Source organism: Mirounga angustirostris, unplaced genomic scaffold (assembly GCF_029215605.1).
Source record: "Mirounga angustirostris isolate CCGP_5_RB_7025 unplaced genomic scaffold, mMirAng1.0.hap1 SCAF_10, whole genome shotgun sequence".
Lineage (NCBI taxonomy): Eukaryota > Metazoa > Chordata > Mammalia > Carnivora > Phocidae > Mirounga > Mirounga angustirostris.
In genome coordinates, this window is record NW_026991718.1 from 109,881,028 (window position 1) to 109,908,882 (window position 27,855).

Below are 27,855 nucleotides of genomic sequence, written 5' to 3' on the forward strand. Positions count from 1 at the left end.
TGGGATTCGTCAGCACAAGCGACAGGAAAGCTATGGACTCTGCTTGGGGTCATTTCAAGGGGCGAAGACTGGGGAGCCATCAGAGCGCGTGGGAAGGCAGAGAAAGTTCTAGCTGAGTTAGCAGGGCTGTGGCCTCCTGGCTGCAGGAGGGGCAGTGTGGCTCCAGGGGGGAAGAGCCCCATGGGAGCAGAGGTGGGGCCACCACGGGGGCCTGCTCTGCAAAAGGGTTCCAGAAAAGATTCTGCTGTCCTTTCTCGCTCTGCTACCTGCAGAGTTTGGCCGCCAGCCACACAGAGAGTGCTCGAAGCCTGCCTGGGACGAGATGCTCCCTCTCCAGGCACCCTCCTCATCTATGTTTGGACATCCTATTAGGAAGGTTTCCTAAATTCACTTGAACTGTCTCTCTGGTTCTGCCCCTGGATCCACACAGGGCAAGCCCGCTCCCTTTGGACGTTGGCATGTGGGGAACAAGGCCCCTTTGGGGTCCCCCTTCTCCCGAAGAACACGGCCCCCACCCCTCTTTCTCCTCCACCTCCTTAGGCAAAGCCGCAGTCTTGGAGAGCCCATGCTAATTTCGTTCTTTTTATTTTGAGTGTAAAGACGTGAGCGCCGACCATCCCCCTCCCCCCACGGTGGCCCGAGGGGGGCGTAGGAATGTCCCAGCTGCAGGCTTGGGACCAGCAAAGAGTCTGTCTTCTCCCCCGTATCCATTCAGAGAGTCGCTGGGTCAGGGGCCACTCTGTCCCGCAGTGCTGATGGGCTGGAGGGCCGAGCAGGGCCCTGGGGCTCCTGGGGATGTGCAAAAGTGAGCAAGTGCCAGGCTGGGGTGGGGCCCGCCCAGCCTGGGAGTGAGGGAGAGGGCGTGTGCCCGAGGCTGGGGGTCCAGTCCAGGCCATCTTGGGGGGTATTGTGGGTTTCCTAGGCCGGACAGCGTGGGCAGGGGGCTCACTCCACAGGTGAGCCCTGCCTGCTCCGTGTTACCCAAGTTTGTAGGGGGGCCCCTCGCGCCCTTCACTCGGCCACGTCGACGGGCACCACGGCCTTGATCGCGGGGAACTTGTTGCAGGAGAAGTCGGCGAGCAGCTGCTTGGTGCCGCTCCTGGTGGGCAGGATCTCAAAACACACCCGGGACCGCTCCTTGGGGCGCAGGGCCGGCACGCTGGCGGGGGAGGGCATGGGTCAGTGTTGATGGGGAGGCTCATGGGACCTCAGGCAAGGTGGGCCCTCTGTGGCCCTCAAGTCCTGTGCTGGTGAGGTGGCCCCCTCTGGCCGCCTCCCTGGGTCATGGACCCCGCGAGGCCTGGGGCCCCTCAGCAGGGGAGGGAGGGAGTTCCGTGAGCTCCCACAGACGCTGAGCCCTGAGCACCAGCTCCCAGCTCTGCTGATCTCGACTTCCCGGGAGTTTGCGTCTGGCAAACCCCCAAACCAGAGGCAAATGTGCAACCCCACACGCAGGTTGTCCCTGGGGCTGTGGGGAGGCCCCCTGGGACGCCCTCCCGCCATCCCCCACTGGCCCCTCAGGCCCGGGACTCACTCGATCCGGAGGCTGCCCATCAGCAGGCCACTGCCCTCCACCATCAGCACGCAGTCTTTCACCGGCTCGTCCAGCGGGTTGGAGAAGAGCATCTGGACGTTCACGGGCTTCTGCACCTGGGCCTGCTCCAGCACCTGCGGGGAGAGGGGTGACCGCGTCGGTGAGAGCCCACCCGGCTGGGCGGGTGACGTGGGGATGGGGAGACATCGTGCAGGGGGTTCCTGGGAAACTGCTATCATCCCCACGCTTCGGACGGGACCCCCGGGGTTAAAAGGAAGAGGCGGCACATTGTGTGGCTGAAAGCACTTTAGCTTCCCCGCCGGGTTCACGGTCGTCCTGGGGAGGGCAGCCCCGCTTCCCAGGAGAGCCGAGCTCCCTGTGGGCTGCTCAGAGGGCTGGGGACTATTTCATTCTGAACTTAGTGACAGTACTTTCCTTGAGGCTCCTACTCATGGGTCCTGTTTCTCCCCTTCTGGCCTGGAAGTGCCCTCCCCAGGAGGCCTGAGCCGGCTCAGACACCCCCTCTCCTCAGAACCTCATGCTCTTCTCCACAGGCCATGGCATTGGGCCCCCACCTCAACTCAGGCCACTCTCCTCCGATGACACCCCAGTCTATCGCTGTCCTTCGAGCCCAAAGCTTCCCTGTGTGCCCTGTGGGGTCTGGACCGGGCTCCTGCACCCCACTGTCTTGGTCAGAGGCCGGAGAAGGCTTGGTTTCCCGTCAGAAAAGCCACCTGGACTATATGTTTGCTGTTGAAGAGAAAGCTACGCTTCTGCCAAGAAACAGCCTTGACTGAGCAGACACGTCATCTCTCTGGGCCTCAACTCCCTCATCTGATAAAGAGGGCTAATCGTCCTTCCCTGCCCTGCATGGAAGGAACCGAGTGAGATCATGGATGCAGAAGAAAACGTCTGGGAAATAGAACCTGGATCGGTGTGGCTACTGGATTTCTTTTCTCCTTCTTTGAGGGATCATCTGTTGTTAGTGTGGTTTTCCTTTTCTTGCCCCTCATCCGCACAGCTACCATTTGGTAGCAATAAAGCTTCAGTTCAGATAAATTCAACAACCAAGGCCTCTCTGGTTCCAGAGCCTTTGCCCTTCTTACCAGGCCCTGGGATATCTACCAATACTTTGTGCATACCATGATCTCTACCGTAATTCTTCCCCTGGAACTCACTCACGGCTGGGACGTGATGCTCAGTGTGAAGCATAATTTTATGCCATTGGGATATAACATGGCTACATAAACAATGCCATATTTTTCACATTGATATTCACTTTGAGATTTTCATGTATTTGTTCTTCATGGTTGCTTACCACTGTGGCCCATTGACCCATATCTGTAAATGCACCCAAAAGAGAGGATAAGAGCCACCAGAAATCTGTGTCTGATCATCAGTGGTTCATGGGCCAACATGAAGGACATCACCCTTTGGAACAAAGTTCACATTTCATGGTCTGATTCCAATAGAACATCCTCAATGTCTGCTGTCAATCAGTGCCAGATCAGATCATGGGATTTCACCCAAATTATTATTTTTTCATAGAGATTACCCTCATGAGTTTAAAAATCTGTGCCTTGCTCCGAGTGAGCTCTGTGCTGATTCTTTCATCAAGACAAGAATGTGTTGATGCCCTGAAGGCTGAAGTAACGGTGAGGTTGTGTTAGGAGGAAATTCACACAAAGATGTCCAAAAGAAGAATGATCAGATGCCTTTTTTTTTTTTTTTAGAGGGGGGGAGAGGGGCAGAGGGTGAGGGAGAGAGAGCATCTTAAGCAAGTTCCATGCACAGCATGGAGCCCAGTCTCACAACCCTGAGATCATGACCTGAGCTGAAATCAAGAGTCGGATGCTTAACCGACTGAGCCATCTAGGCGCCCTCAGATGCCTTTTTTTTTTAAAAAAAGATTAAGTAAGAAAGTTCTTGGTGGCACCTTTTCAGCCTGTTTATATTCTGATCTCCTTTCTAAAGATATTATAGTCTCTTTAAAGACAGAGCTGACTTGATATGGAAATCCGAAAGATGTAGAGCAAAAGTGTTGAATAAAAGATAAAGCTATAAGAATGTTTGAGGATAAAGGAGCATAATGGGGAAAAAACTACCTTCCCTTAAACACTCATCATTTTAGCACGGAACGTTTTCCTAACTGAACTGGTTGCTACCCAGGGTCACCTCCCAGCCTCAGGGGGGCATCAGCCCTTGGCTGTCCATCACGTCTGCAAGGACGAGGCACAGTTCTTGGACCTGTCTTAGGAAGCAGGAGAGGCTTCAGCATGCAGAGGACAAGCACGGACTGACAATGACAACTCTTGTGGGTGGGGCAGAATGCACGAGGGCTCGGCTCCAGTCCTGGTTATTTTACACAATCAGATTAGTTTCCAAGATACCGTACCAGGGATGGCAGTGATGGGCCCGGAATGGGGCAGTGCCTCCCCTGTTGGAGCTGACCGTCTGGTAGGAGACCAAGACCAAACAAGTACATGAATAAAGGTATGACTTCCACTAGAACCAAGTGAGAGGACAGAAGGCTCTCAAGGGCATGTAACTGGAGACCATGCCTGATTTGGAGGGGCTGGGAGGGGGCACGTAAGGGAAAGGCTTCTCTGAGGACAGGACACCTGCAAGGAAGTATTTTATTATCCCCGTAACAGCGTTGGGGCACCTGAGACACAGAGATCAAGGGCCACTCAGTGTGGCTGTTGATTCATCGTGGTGATTCAAGGGCTGAACTCGTGCCCTTCTCTGCTTCCCCTCAAACTGCCTGTCCGGTTACTGGTTCTCCCTCTGAGGTAGGGGACCAGTCCCCATTCTGAAGCACAGACCGGACCAACTGGAACAGCAAAAGAGCTCAGTCCCAGGCTAGCTGCAATGGGAGTGTGCACCCTTGGTCTCTGCCCTCCGAGGTCAAGAATCCCTGCAGCTAGGGTGCAGCTTAGGGAGGGGTGGGACTAGGGTGGCCACAATTAGCTGGCTTCTCTAGAAATCTGGGGCTTGGAATGCTGGTGGCATTGTGATGGGACGGAAAAGGCAAGCACTGTCTTGGCAGCTGGGGCAGATGGTAGATACAGCAGATGTGGGTGGACCCGACCGTGAGGCTCTCCGTGGGACCTCGCAGGAAGATCCATCTCCTCTGCGCATCCATCCTCCTGTCCTTGCCTGCCAGCACCTCACCCCTCAGATCCGTGCCTTCTGCCTCTGGTGGCCTCTGCCCTGGGCTGGCGGGAGGAAAGGGTGAGTAGGTCCTAGGTAGGCTGGACAGGAAGGGACGGGCTTGGAGTCAGCGCAAGTACTGGCCTGGTGCTCAGGAAGGGACAGAGTGGTCCCAGGTGCCTCAGTACACCTCCCCCCCCCCCCCACCTGGGCTCCTGGAAGGACCCTGGGAGCCAAGTCACAGCCAAAAGCAAACCCTAAAAGCAGAGACAGAAACATCCTCATCCTCAACCACAGTGAAGATGCTGTTGCTGGCTGTGGACACACCCAGACACCTGGAAAGGGCCCTGGGCTGGGAGTCCCAGGGCCTGAGGTCCAGCCCTGGCTCTGGGCAGGGATGGCAGTTCTCTTTTCTTCTCTGGGCCTCAGTTTACTCATGTGTGAAGCGGCAGGGTTTGGGAGCATGAGAGTGGGCTCCTAAGAGTCCATGATTCTGTAACTCTGGCGTCTTGAATGTGGAGAGAGGCAAGCGAGTGGTGCCCCATTCTCCACCAACACGGCCAGGGGCTGGGCCGTGGGCTCCCTGCGGGCAGGACCCTCCCCTTGTGACTCTTCGTGATTCCTGAGCCTGGCAGAGCCCAGAACACAGCAGGTGCTCAGAGCTGAGTGTGCGAGGGAGCCGAGGAGTCCCTCTAGCTGTTTCTCAGTGGATGTTCCCGGTGCATCTGGGACCAGAACCAAAGAAGCCCATGGGCAAATGTGCCTATTTATCACAAGGAACAAGGACGCCGGTCTGAGCAGGAACTCTGGCCAATTCATGTGGCAGAGGCTGGACCCGAGCTAGGCCCAGTTCCCTGCCCCTCTCAGCAGGGAAGGAGATTCCTGGTGGCTTGGGCGTGCACCCCTTCACCCCCCTTTACCTCCAGGGTCAGGCTGGGGTTGTCCAGGATGATGTCCCTTTCTATCAACACCTCCGCCTCGTCAGACACCTGGCACACAGCTGTGGTCCGGATCATGTTATCTGTCTTCAGGTACTTCTCATACTGAGCATATGTAATCTTCAAGGGATGCCGTATTTCTGGAAGGAGAAGCCGGCGAGGGCAGAGTGAGAGGGAGGAGGGCTGACTTCTGGAACCTTCAGAGCTGAGGCCAAGCCAAGGAGGCAGGGAGCTGGCCGGGAAGGTCTGCAGCCCCGGGCTTGACTGAGCCCTCCCTGCCTGTTCTGTGGGAAACGTGCCCCCGTTCTGTGCAGCCTCCAGGGCAGAGGCCGGGGAGGCCCTGGGCCTCTGACTGGCTGGGCAGCTTCACAGGAGAATGGGATGGTAGGGACCAAAGCTTCCTCCCATTCTGGAAAATGTCAGAGGGCAGGAAAGAATACAGAGGCTTACGGATTGCCTCATGATGACAACAAATAATAACTAGGAAGGGAAGCCAGGGATTGGCTCCATATGCGCTTAGGATCCTCCCGGGCCAACTAATAGTCTGGTATTCTGCTGTGACAACACCCCGATCTGTCTCCCCACCTCTGGTCTCTCCCGCTTCCCAGTCATCCCCACACACCTGGCAGACGCGGCTTCAGAAGCCTCCCCCGCTCCCCAACACCATGCTCCTCCTCTTCCTTGTCACTTGAAATTTTCCACGACTCCTTGCTGCCTCAGAAATAAAGTTCAGACCCCTCGATCCGGCCCTGTGTCACTGCAACCTAACTCCCCTCTCCCTTGAAGGAGTCCTCGGTGTTTCCCAATGGTCCCTTGGCAACACAGGTATATGGTCACCTCCGTGCTTGGACATGCATGGTTCCCTCACGTGGAAATGCCTTCCCCGGCTTCTGTCCCTTTACCTGGCTCCCCGCAAGCCTCAGGGCCCCTCTCCTGCCTCTGTGGTCCAGGTCACTCCCACCTCTCTCTCTCGATGGTCATGCTGGGTGGCCTGGGGTGCTCCGGCACCCACAGAGTCATCTGCTTTTCGAGGAGGAAGTAGCCTCTGCCGTTCCCACTCGAGAAATTAGCCTGGCCTGCCCTGCGTGGGCAGATGAATGTGCAGAATGGATTTTTAAAAGAATTTTTTTAACCATTTCCCTCATGTGAACTATTTTTGGCCTGCAAAAAATAGCTCTCCCCTTGGGCTTTGAAGGTAGCTAGCAGCCTGGCGGTTGCTTCTGGTGTGGGGAAGATTTCTGCTACAACTCCGCCAGAAGCCAGGTTGCTAGGGACGCTGCCTTCTGACAGGTGTAAAACATCTCAGTTTCCCTACAGACAGAGCTCTTTCAAGATGGGCTGTATAATTAATCAGTTTTTATTTATGTGAAGCAAAGAGCCACCCCACCCTTGTTAATCTGCTTTGTAAGGCTCAATTTTTCATAACAGCGTGGAGGATTTTGCCAGTGTGAGCACACCTGCCTGCTAATCCTCCCAGGGCGCCAGGCTCTTGCTGCTCCACCTCGCTCCTTTCCCAGCAGCCGCGAGTCTCCGTTCCTCCCAAACTCTCAGGCATCACTGCCCTGGGGAATCAGGAGACTCCCCAGCTGGCGGCTGTGCGGGGAGGAACACTGGACAAGGGTGTAAGACCCTGCTGTATGTTGCATCCCTTCCGGGGTCAAACCTGAAAAGTGATTCATTGTGGGGAGGGGGTGGAGAGTCCCTGGGGCGGGGGTGGCAGAAATAGAATCTAGAAGATGGGGGGTGGGCCTGGATTTAGCATTAGGAAACCCAGGACCAAGACCCTGCTTTCGCCACTTACTAGCTATGACACTTAATCTCTTAAGCAAGTCACCATCTCTCCAAGCCTCAGTTTCTGCCTCTGTAAAAGGTGATACTGAAATCTGCCCTTTTCAGTAGGTCAAACGAGAGAGGATCTAAGGAAGCACCCTGTGCGCTGAGTGAAGTGGTGTATACCTCTAAGGGATATCACAGTGGGGCTGTTAACTGCCAAAGCCTCCCTCCTTCCTCCCCCCTGGTGTGGAAGGATTCTGGTTGGCGCCACCCTGATTAGCACTGTTCCCCATGACAACTTTCAAGCCTTCAAAACCCACGGCTTAACCACAGTGATGGTGCGCTCCTCCTCTCTTAGCTGAATCCGTTCCAACAGGAACTCTCCAACCCCAAAAGAACATTAGCCATCTTGGATGAGTGGCGTCCCCCACAAACCACAGGACGAGTTACCTTCTTTGGGTCCCAGGGACATGGTGATGGAGTCCTTCCACACCTCGTGTACCAGCTTGCCGTTGTAGACAATGGTCCAGGCCGTCATGTTCACGGTCACCGTCTTTATGTCACTCGTCAGGTTTTTGAGCAACAAGGCCAAGCTGACTGCTTTGCCCACCTCCAATAGGCCAGTGACCTTGAACCTCCCCGAGATGCTGGGCTGCTTTTCCTCTCCTGCCAAATGTCTCGCAGATGTGGCGCTAAAGGACGCGTGGGGTTTAAGTTTCCCCAAGGCCTTTTCAAACACTTGTCTCTCCTGGCTGGAACCTGCATGGTAGGAAAAGAGGGAAGCTTCTCAGGGACGGGGTGGCAGCCTGGGACTCGTTGGCTCTGCAAGGATTCTGATCCAAGCAAGTGTCCCTGCTCTCCGGGTCTCTCCATTTCATCCTCCTTAGTGCGAGGCTCACTGACGAGCCAGTCTGTGCGCTCTCGCAGTCAGCTCTGCATGTCCAAATGAGCTGTAGGGAAAGCTTTATCAGCACCTGCACCAAGTTACCATATGGCCTGATATTTCTAACTAGGTTAGATTTCGTCTTCCTTTTCTTCGTTTTATTTTTGGAGAAAAGATCTCTTGTGAGAACACACAGCTCCTTTAAACATAAGTAACAAAACATAAGTAACAAAAACTGAGTGGAAAAAAGGTTATAATGAGATTATAAGCAAAAAAACAAAAACAAAAACAAAAGGTTATGGTTTAGAATTTTTTTTTCAAACCACTTTTCCATGTTATTCTGCTTTGTTTCTAAAGGTGCTTCGAGGTCAAAGAGCAGAGCTTCTGCCCTTGTCAAAAAGGAACTCTGCACGGTTCGTTTGGTCCCATGTTATGACTGGTTTAAGTTGTCGAGAGACTTCAGGTTTTAAAAACACAAAGGACGGATTTTCTGACTCTGACTCAGATTGTGAGGGCTGTGGAATGTGAGCATGGCCATGGTATACCCTCAAAGTCATGGCTCTTGGGCACTAAGGTGAGTAACTGCTTGCAAGTCTCTGGGCCCGTGGTGGCCACACGGTTCACATAAGGCTCCCTGCCTTGACCCAAAGACAGATCTACTATTAAGGAGAAGGTGTGTTGACCTTCCCGGAACATGGGCAGACATACACAGAGAAGAATTACCATGTTTATATCTGCAAACCATACTTAGGGCCCCCATCTTCCCCAACTACCGTGAAATTTTGAAGACACCAGATGGCTTATTATAAGCACTTTACAATTTAGCGAGGCCTTTCCGTAAGTTCCATGTAACAACTGGCTGAGACCTCAGAGGCCAACTCATCCAAGCCCATCACGTTAAAAGTAAGGTCCTAAGGACAAGAAGTAACTGGTCCAATCAACTGGTCTAATCTTGGAGTTAGAGGCAGAGAGGGGGCAGCCCCCAGGTGTCTACACCCGTAGTCCAAGGTTCCCTGCCCCCCAACATCCTCCTGAAAAGGAGGCAGGCAGCCAGATTACCCAAGCTGATAGCTCTTGGTGGGCTGGGTTCTTTCTGGTGCCTTTCCATCCTGTAGCAGAGTTGTAAGTCCACACCCAGGGCTGATGTCTGTGCAGGGAGCTGAGCCTTCTGTGCCCGGGAGACCTCAAAGCAGGCGTGTTTGCACCATGAGGCTCAGAGCCCAGATACCTATATAGGTCACCTGATGGGTTGACTCAAGACTAAGCTTCCTGCTGCTGTTTTCTCCTTTGGTGTTGCCATTGCGAAAATGCTTAGCAACCCACTTTATGAGCTTTTCCTCCCTGGGGCCCTCGCAGACAAGCTGGCATCACTCGGTAAGGAGAACAGGCAACAACAGGCAGGGTGACCAGCTCTGCTGTCACGCAGAGAGAGGCTGGTGCATCGCCAAGAGTCTTGCCGGAACCACCCCCAACATGGCCATGGCCTGGCCCCGCTCCGTGGCTTAGGAGATTTGCCTGAGACAGACAGAGCCCCTCAATAAGCACAATCAAGGTATATCAGTAAAGGAAGGACCCCCACAGGACATCTATCCCAGTAAGCAGTGCACTTCAAAAGGCACCTCGGGAGGTCATTATTCCAGCGACGCCGCAGATGTCCGAGTTGATAAGCATCACCACTATTTCAGAAGTCCTCTCTCGGTGCCGGGCCCTGCACTTGGCACTCTCTGTACACCAGCTCATTTAAATCCTACTGAAGACAGGCATTGCTGTTGTCATTTTACAGGTGAAGAAGCAAGGGGTCCGAGATCCTAAGACTCCTCCTTGCGGTCTCCTGGTGATCAGTGTAGGACTGGAGTTGACCTCCAGCCCCTGGTTATTTGTTTCCTGGCCCCTACACTTGTTTTTCTATCGTGACAGTGTTGAAAAAACTTCTCCTACATCTGTGAGCTCGGGCGGGGGGGGGCAGGAGTCAGGCAGGGGCCCCATCTGCCACGTCCCTCATTGCCTCCCCAGAGCCGAGCATGGAGTGGGCACTTGGGTGGGTCTCAGTACGTGTGTATTGACCAACAGAAGGGCTGTCTGACCCTAGCCATGGGAGGGCCTGCACAGGCAGATTGGGGACCACCCTGAGGCCACCAATCTCATGACCCTAGGCCCATGCCTCCAAATGTCCACATGTACCACTCCCCGGAGGGGTTACCTACCTGGACCTGGAGTCAGACCTCATCTCCTGAGCTCTTTCTCCAGCTTTTCTCTTTCATGAACTGTGGCTGACACCAACAGCCAGCAGTAGTGAGAGCTTTGGGGTTCACTTTAGGGTGTGTTCTGGGTGCCTTTAGGAGAGCACTTTGCTTGGCCCCTCAGAACCTGTGTTGTGTGAGGATCAACCAAAGTGTCTATTTCCAAACACACTAGAAAGAGACAAGGGACACGTTACGGAGTGACTGGCTTGCTAGAGCCAGCGTTCATTTACTTTTGGCTGTTTCTACAAATGAACGTCACCTTCACACGTGGAACTTTGTCACTCTGGAGAGTGGCCAGGTTGGGGGTGGTTCCGGCAAGACTCTTGGCGATGCCCCAGCCTCTCTCTGCATGACAGTCCCCAGCGAAACAGGCTGCTGACCCTGAGAGCAGCTTCCAAACTAGAGTAGCTAATGTAATTTGCGGAGAGGCAGCTTTGTAGAAAAACGAGCCTTCCCCGTGACTCATGTGGGTGCTTCAGGCTTCTTGGAGAGACTCTGATGCATGCATGGCATGAGCCCACCTCTTCAGGGTCTTTGTCCATTTCTTTGTTCAGATAGTGTTTCCTGCCTGTCTTTCTTGGAGGCTCAGAGAGCAGACTGACCGAGAAATTTCTGCTAGAGCCCTGGGCAGTCTCGGGGCGGGGTGAGGAGAGAGGCATGTTTCTTCCTGTGATGTCCAATCACAGGGCTGTCACCCCAGTTGTGGGAAAGGGACACAGCTGGAGAAGAGCTGGGCTGACAGCTGCTGGGTCCCATGGCAGAATTCCACCGGCACCGCATCTGCTTGTGACAGTTCTGTCCCCACTGGAGATAGTCTGTGGAGCTGGACGTTAGGTGCCAGGGAGCAGTCCTACCATTCAGGCAGAATGCGCAGAGAACACAGGAGGAGTAGGAGGGATTTTCCCTTCTCCACCCGCAAAGCTGTCTTCCTACCGTCAAGCCCCGGGTCGCATAGCCCCACCAGTGCCCTGCCTACCTTCTGGATATTTGTACTTCTCCGTGATGTCCATGCGAGAGTAGCTGCCCACCGCCTTGGTGCTGATGTACTTGCCAACACTGTGAGTGTCCGAAGCATTCTGCCTCGGAGTGTTGTAGTAGTAGTCATAGATCCAGGTGATGCGGTCGGCGTTTACCTCCGCAAAGACGAAGGGCGTGTCGAAGTCCAGGTTCACATCGCCCTCTCGGACGGCAGCAACGGAAGTGGGGCCGCACTGGAACACCCCTGGTAGTGAGGTGCAGAGACTGTGTGCATGCCAAAGCCAGGTGCCACAGCCCACCCCAGCACCTGTCCCCTAGGAGCCACCCCTAGCGACACCACTCCCCTGCCTCTCCCCCCAGTACCCCTTCAGCCCCCGCTGCCTGCCCCCCTTATGTGGCACTCAGCATGGACCCTCCTGTTATCTTCTGCATGGCACGCCACACAGAGTGTCCTTCTGCAGAAGACTGGCCCCATCCTGCCCTCCGCGGGTGCGCGGTGGCTGCTGACCTGCCACCCTTGGGCTGTCTCCTTTCTTACCTCTTCTGCTCACGGCTGCCTCTTTTCTATCCCTACAAATCATCCTTCCCAATTCCTCATTCCCTATTCCTGGAAGTATTCCCTAAACCCAGCCCATAGGAGTCTTGCTCCTCTGAGCTCCCAAGCCCTGTCTATCACCTTCCTCTTCTAGCACTTGGCACAGAGAGGTCAGATAGATGGATAGACATGTAGATGTAGAAATAGATACAGAAGATAGAGTTTCATTCACGAAGTGCCCAGCTGAAAAAAGTAAGGTGCAGCAGAATAGAAAGAAGGGGATTATTCTGTTTGTGTTTACAAGACAAATAGACAAAAAAGACACATATGGGGCACCTGGGTGGCTCATTCAGTTAAGCGTCCAACCCTTGATTTTGGTTTAGGTCATGATCTCGGGGTCGTGAGATCAAGCCTCATGCCAGGCTCCGCACTGAGCATGGAGCCTGCTTAAGATTCTCCCTTTCCCCTCCCTCTCTCTAAAAACAAAACAAAACCCCCCAAAACCCAAAAAACCACATACATGTATTTTTATATGCCTGGAAGAGTGATTTTCAACCTTTTTTTTTTGATTTTTTTTTTTTGTGCCATGATCTCTATATTATGGCACATAGATGGTCCTAAGACAAAAGTTTTACAGGACAATACTTGTTCTTATTGTGTCCAATGCACCCTGAGATTTTTTCTTTTCCTCTAACCCCACTTTCCATGCCATTTCGCTTCATTTCTTTTTTTTGTTTCTAAAAGATTTATTTTTAAGTAATTTCCACACCCACTGTGGGGCTCAAACTCACAATCCCGAGATCAAGAGTCATACACTCTATCGACTGAGCCAGCCAGGCAACCCCATTCTACTTCTTTTTTTTTTTTTTTTTTTAAGATTTTATTTATCTGACAGAGAGAGACACAGCAAGAGAGGGAACACAAGCAGGGGGAGTGGGAGAGGGAGAAGCAGGCTTCCTGCCAAGCAGGGAGCCTGATGCGGGGGTCGATCCTAGGACCCTGGGATCATGACCTGAGCCGAAGGCAGACACTTAACAACTGAGCCACCCAGGCACCCCTCTACTTCATTTCTTAAAATGATAGTCACAACTCACTAACTTGATTTTATAACCATTAATGGGTTGCAGTGAAAAGTGTGAAATACAGAGGCCTGGAAAATATCTGGAAGGTTACCCCCACCCCAAATCTAGTAATGCTTATTGCTTCTGGTAGAGGGGTTGGGTTAGGGTAGGGAGGTATGACTTAGCTTTTATTGTTAATCCTTTTAGAATGGTTTGAAATTTTTTTAACCATGTGCACATATTATTTTTATAATAATAATTATTATTTTTAAAGTAGGCCCCTCACCCAGTGTGGAGCCCAACGCGGGGCTTGAACTCACGGTCCTGAGATCAAGACCTGAGCTGAAATCAAAAGTCAGATGCTTCACTGACTGAGCCACCTAGGTGCTCCATAATTTTTTTTTTTTTTAAGTTTGAGAGAAACAATTCAGAATGAAGGTAGTGAACAAGATACGCCCTGGAGGTCATAAGAAGGGAAAGAAAACTTCCTGAGTGTCTGGGACCCAAGCTCAGAAGGGAGTGGCTAGAAGTGAGAGCAGAAGCCCTGGGTACAGGAACAGGGACGGGGCCAGACAGCACGAAGGCGAGTTTGGTTTGCCAGAGGGACACCATGGATGGGACGGAGGTGCCGGGAGTCGTGATCACGGAGACCTCCAGCCGAGCGGGGGAATTTGGGCTAAATCCCCGGGCGATGGGGACCACATTGTGTCTGTGCTGGGAGACATAGGCTGCCAGAGGTGGTGTGGGGAAATCACTGTCGGCGGATCGCGGTTTCTTTCCCTTGCTGCCTGGCACGTGCCAGGGCCTCCACAGTGGGGACAATACTTGTGTGGGAGCGGGGAAGCCACTCATTTAAATAGCAGCCTGAGCCAGGCAAAATTAGGATGAGAAGTCTACTCTGAAAATATTTTTGGTTTAATTCCATCGTGCCTTCCAGAGATGGAGAGCCGCTGTCCGCTACTGTAAAGAATCGAGAGGCCAGGACAGAGAGCGAAACCCAGAGAAGGGGGTGGTCAGCGGGGCCAGTAGAGGGTTACCTTGGCTCCTCTCCTGGGGTGTGGCGTCCAGAACCTGCCATCCGTTGTACGAGGGGCCCAGGTCAGTCCGCACAAACCAGCCTTCATTCCAGACGTGGAAATTCCTGCAGACAGAACCAGACTGCAGAGCTTGCCCAGGGCCACACAGCCGGAGGTGACAAAATACCACGTCTCTGGCTGAACAGTGCAGCACCCCCTACTCATGATCGAGTGAGTCTACCCTGCCCCAGCTACAGTGCTAAACCTTGCCGAGCTCTGTCTCTCGCAAGTCCTCACAGCACTGTGAAACAGGTACCATTTTTCTGCCGATCTCATAAAAGGGGAAACTGAGGCTCAGAGAAGTTAAGCAGCTTGTGATGGCAGAGTCAAAGCTTGGACCCAGGTAGGCCTAACCCCCAAACCTGGGTCCTTGACCATGACGTTCTCCTGCCTTTCTGAGGAGAAGAACGCCTCCAGGTGAGAGCTGGCAACCAAGCAGGCCAACAAACCCACACGGCTTTCTCGTGTGCATCCTGCTGGGGAACACCTCTGTGTCTCCCGTCGACTGAGAGTGCATGGGGCTCCAGCGAGGAGGACAGCTCTGGCTAAGAGCCACATGCTTCCAGGCTGAGGTGTGGATCGAAGAATGACATTCACCAGTCCTAAAATGTTCTTCATCAAAGGCGTCCCCTCGTCTCCCAATCTGCATGTCTCAGTCACATCTCCGGGGACAGCCGATTAGCGGTCTTAGGCATTCCGTCCTGTGGTTCTGCCCTCTTGATCTGGTCCTCCTTTGCACACCCCGTGCAACTGCATTAGCCCTGGTTCTGGCAGCTTTGATCCAACCAGAAGCTGTGAGTCCGACATGAACCCAAGTTCCACCCAACGTGAAAACAGATTTTTTTTATACTCAGGAAGTGGAGAAGATAGTTTAACGCAGGGTACCAACTCAGAAACTATAAAGGAAATGACTGATAAATTTGGCTAGGTGACAATATTAAACTTGCATATACCAAACAACCAACCAAACTGTAATTCTGTTTCCTCTATGGAAGAGTGAACTCATAACAGATGGTCCCTTCCGCAGATAACAATAAGCTCCGAAACAAAACCAAAAACCAAAAACCAAAAAAACCCAAGACAACTACTTGAGAGTGAACAAAACAGAAGGATTTTGGAAAGGAGTCAAAACATGGAGGAAGGAGCCAGCACGGGGCAAATTGCACTTTTGGTGACTTGGCCCTAAGGACAGGCCACAGTTGGGGTGAAGTGCAGGGCAGTAAAATCTGTAACAGACAATCCATATTTTTCTGACCTGAGGAGCCAAGAAACAGCCCAGGTCAACCGGGGCATCTAGAGCATGAGGGGGAGGCTCTGGAAAGGAAGGAGTCAGAGAAAGAAGATCCCAGATTAGTTCATAAACTCCGCCCGAGTCTCTGAGCGATTCCGACCCATGCATGTATACAGACAAGCAGTCTGGCTGACGATAAAAGAAGCTGAGCGAGATCTGAGTCGTTGCCGGCTCGCAGTCTGGGTCCACCCCAGGCAGGCTGTTGAAATAAACTAACAGAATCCCGACATACCCAATGCCCAGGATACAGACCCAGATGACTCAACATACGAAGAACCAGAAAAATGGGATCTATCCTTCAAGGGAAAAAAGACAACCAACAGAGTAACCTTAAAATAGTACAGATGCTGGAATGATTGGACAAGGACTTTAAAGAAGCTATTATAACTAAGCTCAATGAAATAAAGGAAAACAGGGCAACGACAAGTGAAAAGAGAGGAACTCTTAGCAGAGCAAGAGAAAAGATGAAAGAAGAACCAAATGGAAATTTTCAACTGGAAAAAAAGACCCCTATCTTAAATGAAATAATTCAGTGGTTGGGCTTAGAACGAGAGGACGGAGGAAAAGTTCTGTCAACCTGAATATAGACCAGCAGAAATTGCCCAAGCTGAAGAAGAAAGAGAAAAATGATTGAAAAAAAAATAAAATAGAGAAGATATATATAACATATGTATAGGCAGAGATTTACTGTAATTAATATTATAAAGTACTTACATATCAATAAGAACAACACACAAAAGGACAAGTGAAACACACCAATAAAGGACGATGGCCAGGCAATTTTTATAAGAAATACAAGTGATCCCTGAACATATGAAAATAGTTTTGATCTCACTACCATGAAAAGGAAATTAAAGTGACACTCATAAGATGACAAAGATGAAAGCCCAGGATGATACACAGGACTATGTGATACTCATTTCCAGGTGTGGGAAAACAAGCACAGTCAGAGCCCACTGGTGGGAGTTTAAATTGGTGTGATATTTAGGGAGGGCCATTTGGTAATGGGTATGAAAAACCTTTAAAAATCTACATTCCCCAGGGCGCGTGGGTAGGAGGAGGGGCTGAGGAAGAGACTCTTCAAGCAGACTCCCTGCTGAGTGTGGAGCCCGCTGTGGGTCTTGATCCCAGGACTCCGAGATCACGACCCAAGCTGAAACCAAGAGTTGGATGCTTAACCGACTGTGCCACCCAGGCGCCCCTACTTTTTGTTATTTTATAATCAGGAAAAATGTGTTTTCCTTTTGCGTGTTTGGAAGAAGCTTCATGTGGGGCCAGATGGGATCTATGTACATGGGGGAGTTGTAAACTCTTCAGCTATTGGAAGAGTTGGAAGTGCCCCATAAGTACTTATGGGGTGCAACCTGACCCAGCTAGTCCTTCAGGGAACAAGGGGAGATATAAAAAAGTCAGCTCCGAAACAAGGCAGAAGGGGATTAGGCCCTAAGAGGTGAACAGATGATTAAGAATAATACCAACCAATGATATGAATGGAGAAAAAGAATACTCTTATTTACTACTAAAATGAAACACAGGTGATCACAATCTTTCTGGAAGGCAACAGTGATAGCTGTCATAAGCCTTTAAAATGCTCATTCCCTTTAACCCAGGACATACCATTTCTAGGAATCTTTCTTACAGGACTAATTGTGGATGTGTTCAAGATTTGCATATACGAATGCCCATGACTGTGTTATATATAACAGGGAAAAGAAGGGGAATAGGGAATGGTAATAGTAACAGTAGGAAAAGAAATAATGGTTCAACCATACGAGGGAATACGATGCACTTAAAATCTGATTTTTGATGATTATTTAATGACATAGGGAAAATGCTCAAAATATAGTGTTTCGGCAAAAACACATGATTTAAAACTGCAAAGTTGGCTTCCAGGTGTGAGAAGAAGTAGGATGCACCTATTATATACTTTGTCTTGTACCCATGCCTTGTAAAATGTGTAATCCCAATTCCAGAAACGACAGCAACTGATAGAGAAAAGATTGGCTGGAAAACTATCAAATATTAAAAGTACATGAACAGTAAGATTACAGATGACTTTATTCCCTATAATTGTGAGGGGGGAGGTCATCACAAAAAATTATCGCTAGCGGGGCTGCCTAGGTGGCTCAGTCGGTTAAGCATCGGACTCCTGATTTTGGCTCAGATTTCGGGGTCGTGAGATGGAGCCTGGTGTAGGACTCTCTCTCCCTCGCCCTCTGCCCCTACCCCACAAACCCCCCTTGTGCACGCTCTCTTTAAAACTATCCCTAGGAAGACCCACAAAATGTCTTTTTGAATGGGTCTTCATGATCAGTGAGAATTCGCCCAGGAGAAAGCATGGAATGTGAGAACATGATCAAGAGACAAGACAGGGATGAGAGAGCACTTTCATGTTCATCTAGTTCCTGGTAGAGAACCCTAGGGGAAGGGTGGGTTGGTAACAAAACTGGTAAGTAGCTGTGTTTTCATACTTACTTTGGAGGCGGGAATTTAAGATGGAGCAGATAACAGGTACTCTTGGTCCCTCCCTCATTTGGAAGCCAGCTTTACTCACAGTTATTTGAGATGCATGTGCTTTTCAAATGTCCAGGGGCGCCACCATGGAAATTCTGGTTGTTTCTGATGGTATGCATGCTCTGTCCCACCTCCCAACCTTGGGCTCTGTTTCTGTCTTGAGGGGTTTCAGGAGGAGGAGCTCAAGAAAAGAATGCACTGTAGGTATCAGAACTACCTGAGGCATTTCCTAAAAGATGTGGATTCCCGGGCGCCTGGGTGGCTCAGATGGTTGAGCGTCTGCCTTCGGCTCAGGTCATGATCCCAGGGTCCTGGGATCGAGTCCCGCATCGGGCTCTCTGCTCCTTGGGAGCCTGCTTCTCCCTCTGCCTCTCTCTCTCTCTGTCTCTCATGAATAAATAAATAAAAATCTTTAAAAAAAAAAAAAGATGTGGATTCCCCTATCTCCCTCCACCTAAGTCAATTCTAATGTAATTTTGGAAGTTTATAAGCCACTGCCCTAGAGACAGCATCTGAGTTATACTTACCTTTGAATTCATGGGGTCAAGAGGCCCTGTCTAGAAAGTGACCTCCAAACTCCTACCCCTTCCACTGGCAAACTATTTGTCCTTCCAAATGCAGCCCAGATACTGCCTCCTCCAAAAAGTCTTTTCCTGCTGGAAGAGTGCCAACCATATGTCTGTGCTATCTCTGAATCCTGCACATAACTCAGTTATTTCACTTTTTCGACTCCATAATTGCCTGTCTTCTTATGCAGCTGTGAGCTCCTCTGGCCCAGTTCCTGCATCTCCCCCCCCACCTTGGTGCCCAGTGCCCGGGGCAGGGTCTAGCACACGGTACATACTTAATCATGTGTTCTGGAGCCTGAGCCACTCTTGGAACTGGCTTCCTTGCTGCAGATCTGAGCGAGGTACACTGGGGCGGCTAAGTATTAGTGGAGGCTGGTTGCCATGGAGAGATTGCATCAGGAGCCAGGGGCCTCCGCTGGGGTGTGGTTGCCAACAGCTTTTCCCCAGAACTAGCCAACTCCACCTCCCTGTGACAGGGCAGGGCAATCTCCACGTGCCTGCTATGAGCTATAGAAAGTCTACAAGTAGAGTCAGCTCTGTGACTCTAGAAATTGGGGAATCAAGTCAAATGAATTAAGAAAAAAACAAGCCAGAAATGTCAAGGTAAAGATAACCTTGGTCCTACTATTCCAAATCGTTTGCCTTGCTTAGTGACTGATCAAGGCCCGAGAGTCCTCCTTTACAGTGGCTCAGAAGGGAACCGTGGAGAAGCAGCATCCCAAACTAAGGTCCCCGCCCCCACCCCAAAGCAGCCTGATTCTCAAGAAGCGGACACTCCAGAGGCTTGTGCCTCTTAAGCCAAACCACTGGCATGAGCAGAATGGTTAAGAAGAAAATGCACTCCAGTGGATGCAGTGAATGTGATTTAAGGAAAGAAGATCTAGAAGAAATTGCTGAGGTCCCCTGATCTAGCCCTTCATTTTACAGATGGGAAACTGAGGCACAAAAAAGTTAAGAAACTTATATAAAGTCATACACTTATTAGAGAGCCTAAATATCTCTCTAATTTCTCTCTGGGGCTTTGTTTTCTCATTCATGAGATCAGCAGGTCCCTCCCCAAGTCCTACGGCTGTCTGACTTGGGAGAGTCCTGTTGGCAAGACTCTGCGTCCTAGTCCTAGCTTGGACACGAATTCACAGTTTGACTTTGGTAAGTCATTTCTCCTCACTGAGCCTGTGAGGTAGCATTTAGTTTTACGGAGAAGTGACATCTGCTGCCGAGGTGTGAACCAAAGAGCCCAGCTTCTCCATCTGCACGGGCTGGATGGCACCCAACCTCACCACAGCTCTGGTTGGTGTCCAGCCAACTAGGAAAATCTCAAGTTAAGCAATGTTCGGTTGCTCAAGGTAACATTAATCAGGAGTAATAACAACGTTCTCTGGCATCTCTCTGGTGCTTTATAGTTTACAAAACTGCCTGGGTTCAAATCCCATCTCCACCATTTGCTGGCTGTGTGCCCTTGGGTGAGTGACTCTGGGCCTCAATTTCCTCAGTTGTAAAATGGGATGATGATAATGGTGCCTACCTCATTGTTTCTGAAGAGTAAGTGCCTGGTAAACAGCAATTGCTCAGCAAACTATTTGCTCCTGCTGTTATTATCAAGAACTTTCAGATGCTTACTCTCACTTGATCCCTACTTTCTATTACTTAGGCAAATCTGGGCAAGCTTCTAAAAGCTTCCAACACGTGCAACACACAGAGATTCAGATCGAAGTGTTTCTGTCCAGACCCTAACTGTCCTTAAATAATAGGCTGGGGAAGTCACTCCAGGCAGAGAGTGACTCGTGGTTTATCTCCCCCTGGGTGGGATCTATGCAGAAGGGTCTGTAGAGGTCCCCTGGGAAGGGTAGCTCTCATACAAAGAGGAGGGTGGGGATCAAAAAAATTAAAGCCAGTAAGAGACTGAAGTGAACACCTAGTTCTGGGCCAACCCTTGTATTTCCCTGATGGAGAAACTTGGAACCAGAAAGATGAGGTGGCTTACACAAGCCCTGGAGCAAGATGGTAGTGGGACTGGAACCAGGACTCAGGACTCCCTGTCCTCATTCCATCCAGTGCTGGTAGGCAGCAGCTTGGGGAGGGACCTCTGGTTGTCACTGATTTCACCAGAAAGCCTGGCGGGGGGGTGGGGCTGAGAGGGTAAGAGAGGAGGAGACCCCCAGCAAAAATCAGAGCTTTGGGGCCTGACATCCTCCAATGAAGCCAAAAAAATGACAGTGGAGACACCGTGGGCCCATACTCATCCCAAGATAATTATATTTGGAATGAATTATAAAGCTAATGTGGGGTGGTAGTGTGAACCAGTAACCAAGAGATCTGAGTCCTAATTCCAAATTCAGCTTAAAAGCCCTACATTTCTGCTCCCAGGAAGCCTTCCTTGGTGACTCCTTCCCTGAGCTCCCATGGGGCTTACTGTCTGACGCACCTCCCTGGTCACTAAACATCCTCGACTAATGGCTTCCCCATCCCCTGTCTTCCAACAGCACCAGAATGCTTTCAGTAGAGGACTGACTCTCCAGCTTTCTGGTCCCTCTGCGGATCCTAGCACAGAGGATAATCCCAGAAGGGGTACGCCCAAAGGGATCTTCCTTCCCAAATGATGTTGGACAAATCATCACCTCTTGCGAAGGAAACCAAGGCCAGGAATGGCATTACCCCAGCGGTGAAAAACAGGTTGCAGTGATTTGGGACACAACAACAAAAGAAAAAACCAGGGAGGAGGAAAAAAAAAAAAGACTCACTTATGAGTAGTTGGGAAACAACATCTTGTTAACGCAGCAATGTCATTAGACAGAAAGTTGTATGTGTGCAGATCAGGAAAGAAGAGCCTGAAACAAGCCTTCTCTTCCTCATTACACCCTAGAAGCCACGTGACCTCGGGTGAATTACGTAAGCCTTACTCTCCTTCGGAGGTGAGGGGATATTTATTTTACTGAGTTCCCATGTTAGTGTGGGGTTGTTGTTGACTTGTTTTAACAACTTTTTCCGTTCATATTTCTTTTCCTTTGACTTTATTCAATTGGTTACACTAAGCACATTTCAGAAAAGTTGGACCTCCTTATTCTGGGGATATGAAGTAATAGGAAGTCTCTTATACAGACTATCTCAGAATTGAACATCTGGAAATAAGATGGCAACCGCTATCAGGTTATTTAGCCCTATATGCGTGTGAGTGATTGTGTGTTTGTGTGTGTGTGTGTGAGAGGGGGTATCCTTGGAAATGGATTAAAAACAATAGATTGTTGGCATATATGCACATACTTCTTTGCATATATAGGCACATAGAATCTATATGTACATGCAGATATAGACAGAATCATTTTCAGTTACCACTTGGTAATAACTTGGCATATAGTATGATCTCAAATAGCTATAATAATATTTATTTTAGGGCGCCTGGGTGGTTCAGTCGGTTAAGCGTCTGCCTTCAGCTCAGGTCATGATCCTAGAGTCCCAGGATCGAGTCCTGCATCGGGGTCCCTGCTCAGTGGGAAGTCTGCTTCTCCCTCTGCCTTTCACCCTGCTCTCTCTCTCAAATAAATAAATAAAATCTTTAAAAAAATAATATTTATTTTATGTATATATACTACTATATGAAGTTATAGATACATGTCTATAAATTTTATACAACTGACTTCCAGGTACCACCCATTAGCCATTACATGTACATATGTGCATAAAGATACATGTGCACGTGGCATATTTATGGTTAGACATATATATGTTCAATTACACACAAGGCTTCTTCTTTTCAGTTGAAATCCAGAATAAACTGACTTTTTATTCTATCAATCAAGGTGCATAAAAAGTCCACATGCATAAGAGAAAATGCACCGCTTTCCTTTAAGCAAGCCTATAAGTCATATGGGTTGCCTGAAACAAGATAAATTTATATTCGGTACCAGAAAATCAAGAGTTTCTAAAGTAGCTTAGGGTCTAGCGGACCCTCTAAATTCAGAGCAGTTGCCCAGAGCCCATGAGCCACGGGTATTGGACCCTTCATCCGAAGGCGAGACAGTGGACTCCCAGACTTCGCAGAGCCCTGGGAAGCATTGTTTTTGGGTCTTACGAGAGGTCTCATCAGCATTGCCAACATTCCCATTCTAAAGCTTGCGCTCACGTGTTACTTGCCTCCCAGCTCCTGTTTGGACCAGGGTCCCAGGACCTGGGGGACGGGGGGAGGGGGGGAGCAAGAAGCCGCTCAGGTTCGATGCTCAGAAAGGGTCAGCTACTCACCACACGCTATCACTGCCTTTGTCTATGGGCCTCCCGTCGCGGTCATAGTACACGTCCACACTGAGGTTGTGGTTTGTGTCATGAGCTGAGTTGAAGTTGGTGACCACCCGGGAGGGAATCCCGAAACACCTCAGCACTGCAAGTCAAGGAACAGTATGAGGACCCGGGCTGCAGCGGAAATGGCACCTTGGGCCCCCCGCCCCCCACGGTTGCCCACCGTCCCCGAGTACCTGTGTTGAGGGTCCCAGCAAAGACCCAGCACTGGCCATATCGGACTGGCCGGAAGCCCCAGTTTTTCCATTGCTTGAGGATCTCCACGCTGCCATTCCAGTTCCGTGGGTCCAGGCCACCCCTGTAGTTGCCACTCCAATTCCCAGAGATCAAGCCATTGTCATCATTGCCATTGACCTGAGCAGAGGGAGCCCCAGATCAGCGGAGAGTTCGGGGGACAAGGTGGGGAGATGAGGAGGGAAACCAGGGAGATGTCAAGTAGATTTTATGTGTCTGCCTGGGTGATTTGGGGATGATAATTGTAATAATGATCCTCTAGGGGTCTTGAACAGTTTATTAATCTAAAAGTGTTTTGCTTAATGGGCCATGATCGATTGCCCCTAACCCATCTATCAATCCCGTGAGCAGGCTCACAGGGTAACCTGAGGCTCCACGGCTTGTCAGGGGCAAGGCAGGGTCCGTAGGCCAGCCTGCTGGTGATTTCTTGCCAGGACTCATGGGCTGTCTTTGATGTCTGACTTGGGAGTCCATGCTTTGAAACTCAATCTGGGGATACTGGTCTTCTGAAAAGGTGCCTTTAGAACTTTAGCAGCTAACTTTTTGGAACGCATGAAGATGGAATATTGCTTTTCATTCATTCACTCACTCACTCATTCGTTCAACTGAAGGCCTAATTCTTGTATAAGCAGCACAGGCAGGATGCAGTGTGAACAGAGCACCAGATTAGGAATCAGGAGACCTGAGTTCCATTGTCTTTTAGAGACACATGTTGTAATATTTACAGATGAAATGATATAATGTCTGTGATTTATCGAATACTCTGTAAAGGAGGGGGTCAGCACTGAAACCAGACTGGCCTTGAGAAGGGGACCACAAAAGCTGGTGGTGGGTACCTGGGAGATTGTTTTACTGTTTCCTCTATTTTTGTGAAGGTCTGAGCTTTGCCACAATTAAAAGTTAGAAGAGAAAGAAAGGAGAAACCAGGTTTTAAGCCCAACTTTGCCACTTGTCAGCTGGGTGACGGTGGGCAGGTCAGTTCACCTCTCTGGGCCTTTGTTCTTCACCTTCCTTCCCAAATAGGGAAAGTTAGAAACAAATGGGCTTCCAGGAACTGAGTGTTCAGAGTTAATGAAACTTGGACCAGCATTGATTGACCCCAACCGCCCAGTGAGAGGTCCTGAGCCCCGTTCCCTGTCTTTGTGGGGCTCCACATGTGGCGAGGCCAATGAGAACAGAGTCTGGACACAGAAGGATCCTTGCCCAGCACAGGCCGGGCCAGCCTTCCCCAGCCCCTCTGCGGGAAGGGTGCACTCCTCCCCCCACTTCCAGCAAGGCCTGGGCTATAATCACAGAATCAAGGAAGATGGGCCTTCTCCACAATGGAAGATTACGTAGCCCATCCCATCTCCTGAGTCAGAGGTGCTCCAGCCACCAAAGTGGTAATCAGCCGGGTCATCTCTGGCTGAAAGCTGAGCATTTCAAAGCCCCATCCATACAGGCCGTAATTAGCTCAAGGCAGAGAGCGCAGGGAGGTGCAGCTGAGGAACTTGGCACTGAAATAACGTGGTTTGTCCCCAGGGTCAGAGTGAGTCAGCAGCTGCTGGAGTCAGCTGGCCTCCCCCACCCTCTCCTGGGCGTATGAGGCTCAGTCTTCCTCAACCTCGGCCTCGGCTCCAACCCACCTCTCCCAGGCCACTCCGTTTCCAAGGGTCAGCCCAGGCCCCACTTCCCTGGTTCTTGCCCGCTGCCTCCGTGGCCCCACATCCCCTGGGCCTCCCCCTCACTCCTTTCCTGCCAGGCTGGTGTCAGTCTCCCTTCCTTCAGGAAGCCCTCTGGTTATTCAGCAGTCAGAAGATTGCCCTGATGTCTAGCAACCTATCGAGCTCGTTAACTCAGGTATGTTAAAAGGAAGGAGACGGAGAAAGGCCTAGGCCATTAACAATAACAAAAAAGTTAGACGCTTCTGGGCCATGAGTTTCAGAGGCTTAAAGTTCAAGAACGCTTCAGCTTTGCGCTTTTTAATTTAGAACTTTTGAGCAGGTGGTGACCATGTTTGGACACTTTCTGAGGGAGGCCTTGTCAACACACTGAGTAGTGAGAGATAGACTCCTCCAGGGCGCAGCGTGTGTGTGTGTGTGTGTGTGTGTGTGTGTGTGTGTTCGGGGAGGGGGCAGGTCTCAGGTGGAAGGACTGAGTGACTGCAAGAGGCCCTGGGCAGGCCTTTGGAGGACTTGTTCTGGTTTGACTCAGAGATGCTGTGCTGTGAGCCAGTCCCTTCAGCAGCTCGGGGTTCCCCATCTAGGTGCTGAGTGGGCCAGCCTGCTTCGGCCCAGGCTGGCATCTGAACACTCGGCTGTGGAGGGCAGGGATCAAAGCAAAGGAGGTTAATACCTCAGGCTTGCTTGGGAACTTACCCTTTTCCCCAGGAGGCCCAGTGATGGAGCAGAATTTCAGCTTTGTATCCTCCTAGCCTGGGAGACACCAAAAGGGCAAGTTCCCTTAGCTTCTGAGAAAGGCCTCAAGATAGAGCGGACAGGGCCTTGAAGCCTGGCAGGCCCGGGTCCAGCTCAGCCTCTGCTGTTCACTCACCAGGGGGTCGGAGGCAAGTGCTTTAATTTAGAGGAGTCTCATGCTCTGTGTGTGCGAAGTGGGATGGTCATAACCACCAACCATATTTTGTGCGGCTTCCATGAGATGACGTACGTAAGGAACACATGTACCTAACCCGTAGTTGAGTTCAATCTGCGGTAACAACTGGTTACTATGGTTTTCCTATAACTCACCATGGCACTGAGCACTCGGCCGACGTATTTGGGGTCACTTCTGCGGGCCACATCAGTAGCAGGGTCACGGCGGAAATTCAGGCTGTGATCCAGGATCGAGAGGCAAATGTTCAGAATGCCTTGTTCGAACTGTTCAAAATGGGACCATAGGGGATGGTGAAAGAAATGACATGGACTGTTGGCTAATTAAGGGTACAGGAGCTAAGCGGCCGAAAACCACAGGAACGACCCGGGGCCTTCCACTCTGTGGCCCCCCGGGACAGAGAGCTCCCGAGGAGTAGCCGCCCAGCCTCTAACCCGCAAATTCAGCCAGAGCCCTGGCTATCCACCAAGCCCTTTGTCGAGGTCCCTAAACTGAAGGAGACTCCCTCACTATGGTGGCCTTGGGAGCAAATCTCTTAGCCTGCCTGGTCCTCGATTTCTCCATCTGTATAAACAGGGGATCAGGCCAAGCTCATCTCAAAGTTTCCATCTGACTCTATGGTCTTGAGCATATTATTTAGACTTCTGGGAAACTAATCATGAAGATAAAATAGCCCACTAAAAGAAGACTTTGAAGCCATTTTCCCAAAATAAGACTTATTTTTAGTCACTGCTTCTCAAATGGAGAAGGCTCCGCTTTCTCTTGCCTTAGGGTCTTTGCATGTGCTGTTCCTTCTGCCTTTGATGCTTTTCCCCAAGACATCTATTTAATTCCCCTGCCCTCCTTCAGGTTTCTGATTAAAAGTTCTTTTTTTTTTTTAAAGATTTTATTTATTTATTTATTTGAGAGAGAGAATGAGATAGAGAGAGAGCATGAGAGGGGGGAGGGAGGGAGAAGCAGACCCCCTGCCGAGCAGGGAGCCCGATGCGGGACTCGATCCTGGGATTCCAGGATCATGACCTGAGCCGAAGGCAGTCGCTTAACCAACTGAGCCACCCAGGCGCCCTGATTAAAAGTTCTGATTGAAAGGGAGGCTTTTCCAGACCACGCCATCAAAATTAGCCTCCCTTCCACCCTGAGGTGCACTGCATGCCCTTACACTTTTTTTTTCTTTTTTCTTCTTTCCAGTGAAACTTGGCCCAAAAATTCCAACATATAAAATATATAGCTGACTTGCTCTGGTTGACTATAGATCGGGATCTGGAGGCCCATGCTCTGCCCTTCCCCTCCTGGATATCCAAGGCACCCCACCCATCCTAATATCTTCATTTATATGCTGGAAAGAAGGAGAGGTGGAGGGAATCCCTGAATGTTTTCTAGGAGCTCTGTGGATTCAGATGGGGGGGGGGGGGTGTTACAGTAACGAAGGACCAGGAGGCTATGGCTTTAAGAGGCCAAATGCTCCTACCAGGGAAGTTCTGTCGTATTCTTACATGGAATGAATAACAGAAAGTACACTATTATCCCAAGTGGCTCTTCTAGGCCTTATTCTCATCTGTGTATCATGGTACCAATAAAAACCCCATTTGTATTGATTTAGTTATATATTTGTTTTGTCCACTAGAGGGTGAGTCCCTCAAAGAGGAAAATGTGTCTTATCTGTCTTCTGGGTGCAGAAGTGTGCAGCTGGGGCCTGGCACATAGTAGGTGGTCAGTAAATGTCTTCTGAATGAGTAAGTGAATGAATAGAAGGGCAGGCAAATAGAGTTGGGAACTTCCACCTCTCTGCAGGGCCAGCCACAGAGCTTCTTGGGTAATAGGAACAGTATCCCCAACCTCCTCATGACCCTTTTACCTGTCCGAAGTTCCAGCCAACCATGCTGATTCGATTCGTGTTCCCCACATAGATGACGCCGGCATCCTCCTGAACGTACTCCTCTCTCTCAGCGTGGTTACTCATAAAGACATCATCCTCTGTTTGATACAAAAATCAGATGTCATGAACTAGAATCTTACAGAGGACTATAGAAACCAGTCTTCCTCCCATTCCTGAGTACCGGCTTAGTGGCTGGGGCAAACCATACCTGCAGCCCTTCCCTCAACCTCCACTAAGGAATGAAGCCTTGAACTCTAATGCTTCCAACTCATATTGTGGCAACTATGAACTTGAAGAAGCCGGGATGACCTGAGGGTC

General features: G+C 50.5%; 1 protein-coding gene across 1 annotated transcript in view; it reads right to left on the reverse strand.

Moving 5' to 3' along the window:
- Positions 1 to 579: 579 nt before the first annotated feature.
- TGM3 (transglutaminase 3) overlaps positions 580 to 27,855 on the reverse strand; it is a 39,243-nt gene continuing 11,967 nt past the window's right edge. Inside the window, exons 4-13 of the mRNA XM_045885531.3 lie at positions 27,517 to 27,635; positions 25,799 to 25,927; positions 23,015 to 23,192; positions 22,785 to 22,920; positions 14,136 to 14,239; positions 11,501 to 11,746; positions 7,849 to 8,157; positions 5,608 to 5,765; positions 1,535 to 1,668; positions 580 to 1,159 (exon numbers count right to left, since the gene is read on the reverse strand). Of these exons, the coding sequence (XP_045741487.1) occupies positions 1,012 to 1,159; positions 1,535 to 1,668; positions 5,608 to 5,765; positions 7,849 to 8,157; positions 11,501 to 11,746; positions 14,136 to 14,239; positions 22,785 to 22,920; positions 23,015 to 23,192; positions 25,799 to 25,927; positions 27,517 to 27,635 (1,661 nt within the window). The 3' untranslated portion in view covers positions 580 to 1,011. The remainder of the gene's footprint in view (positions 1,160 to 1,534; positions 1,669 to 5,607; positions 5,766 to 7,848; positions 8,158 to 11,500; positions 11,747 to 14,135; positions 14,240 to 22,784; positions 22,921 to 23,014; positions 23,193 to 25,798; positions 25,928 to 27,516; positions 27,636 to 27,855) is intronic.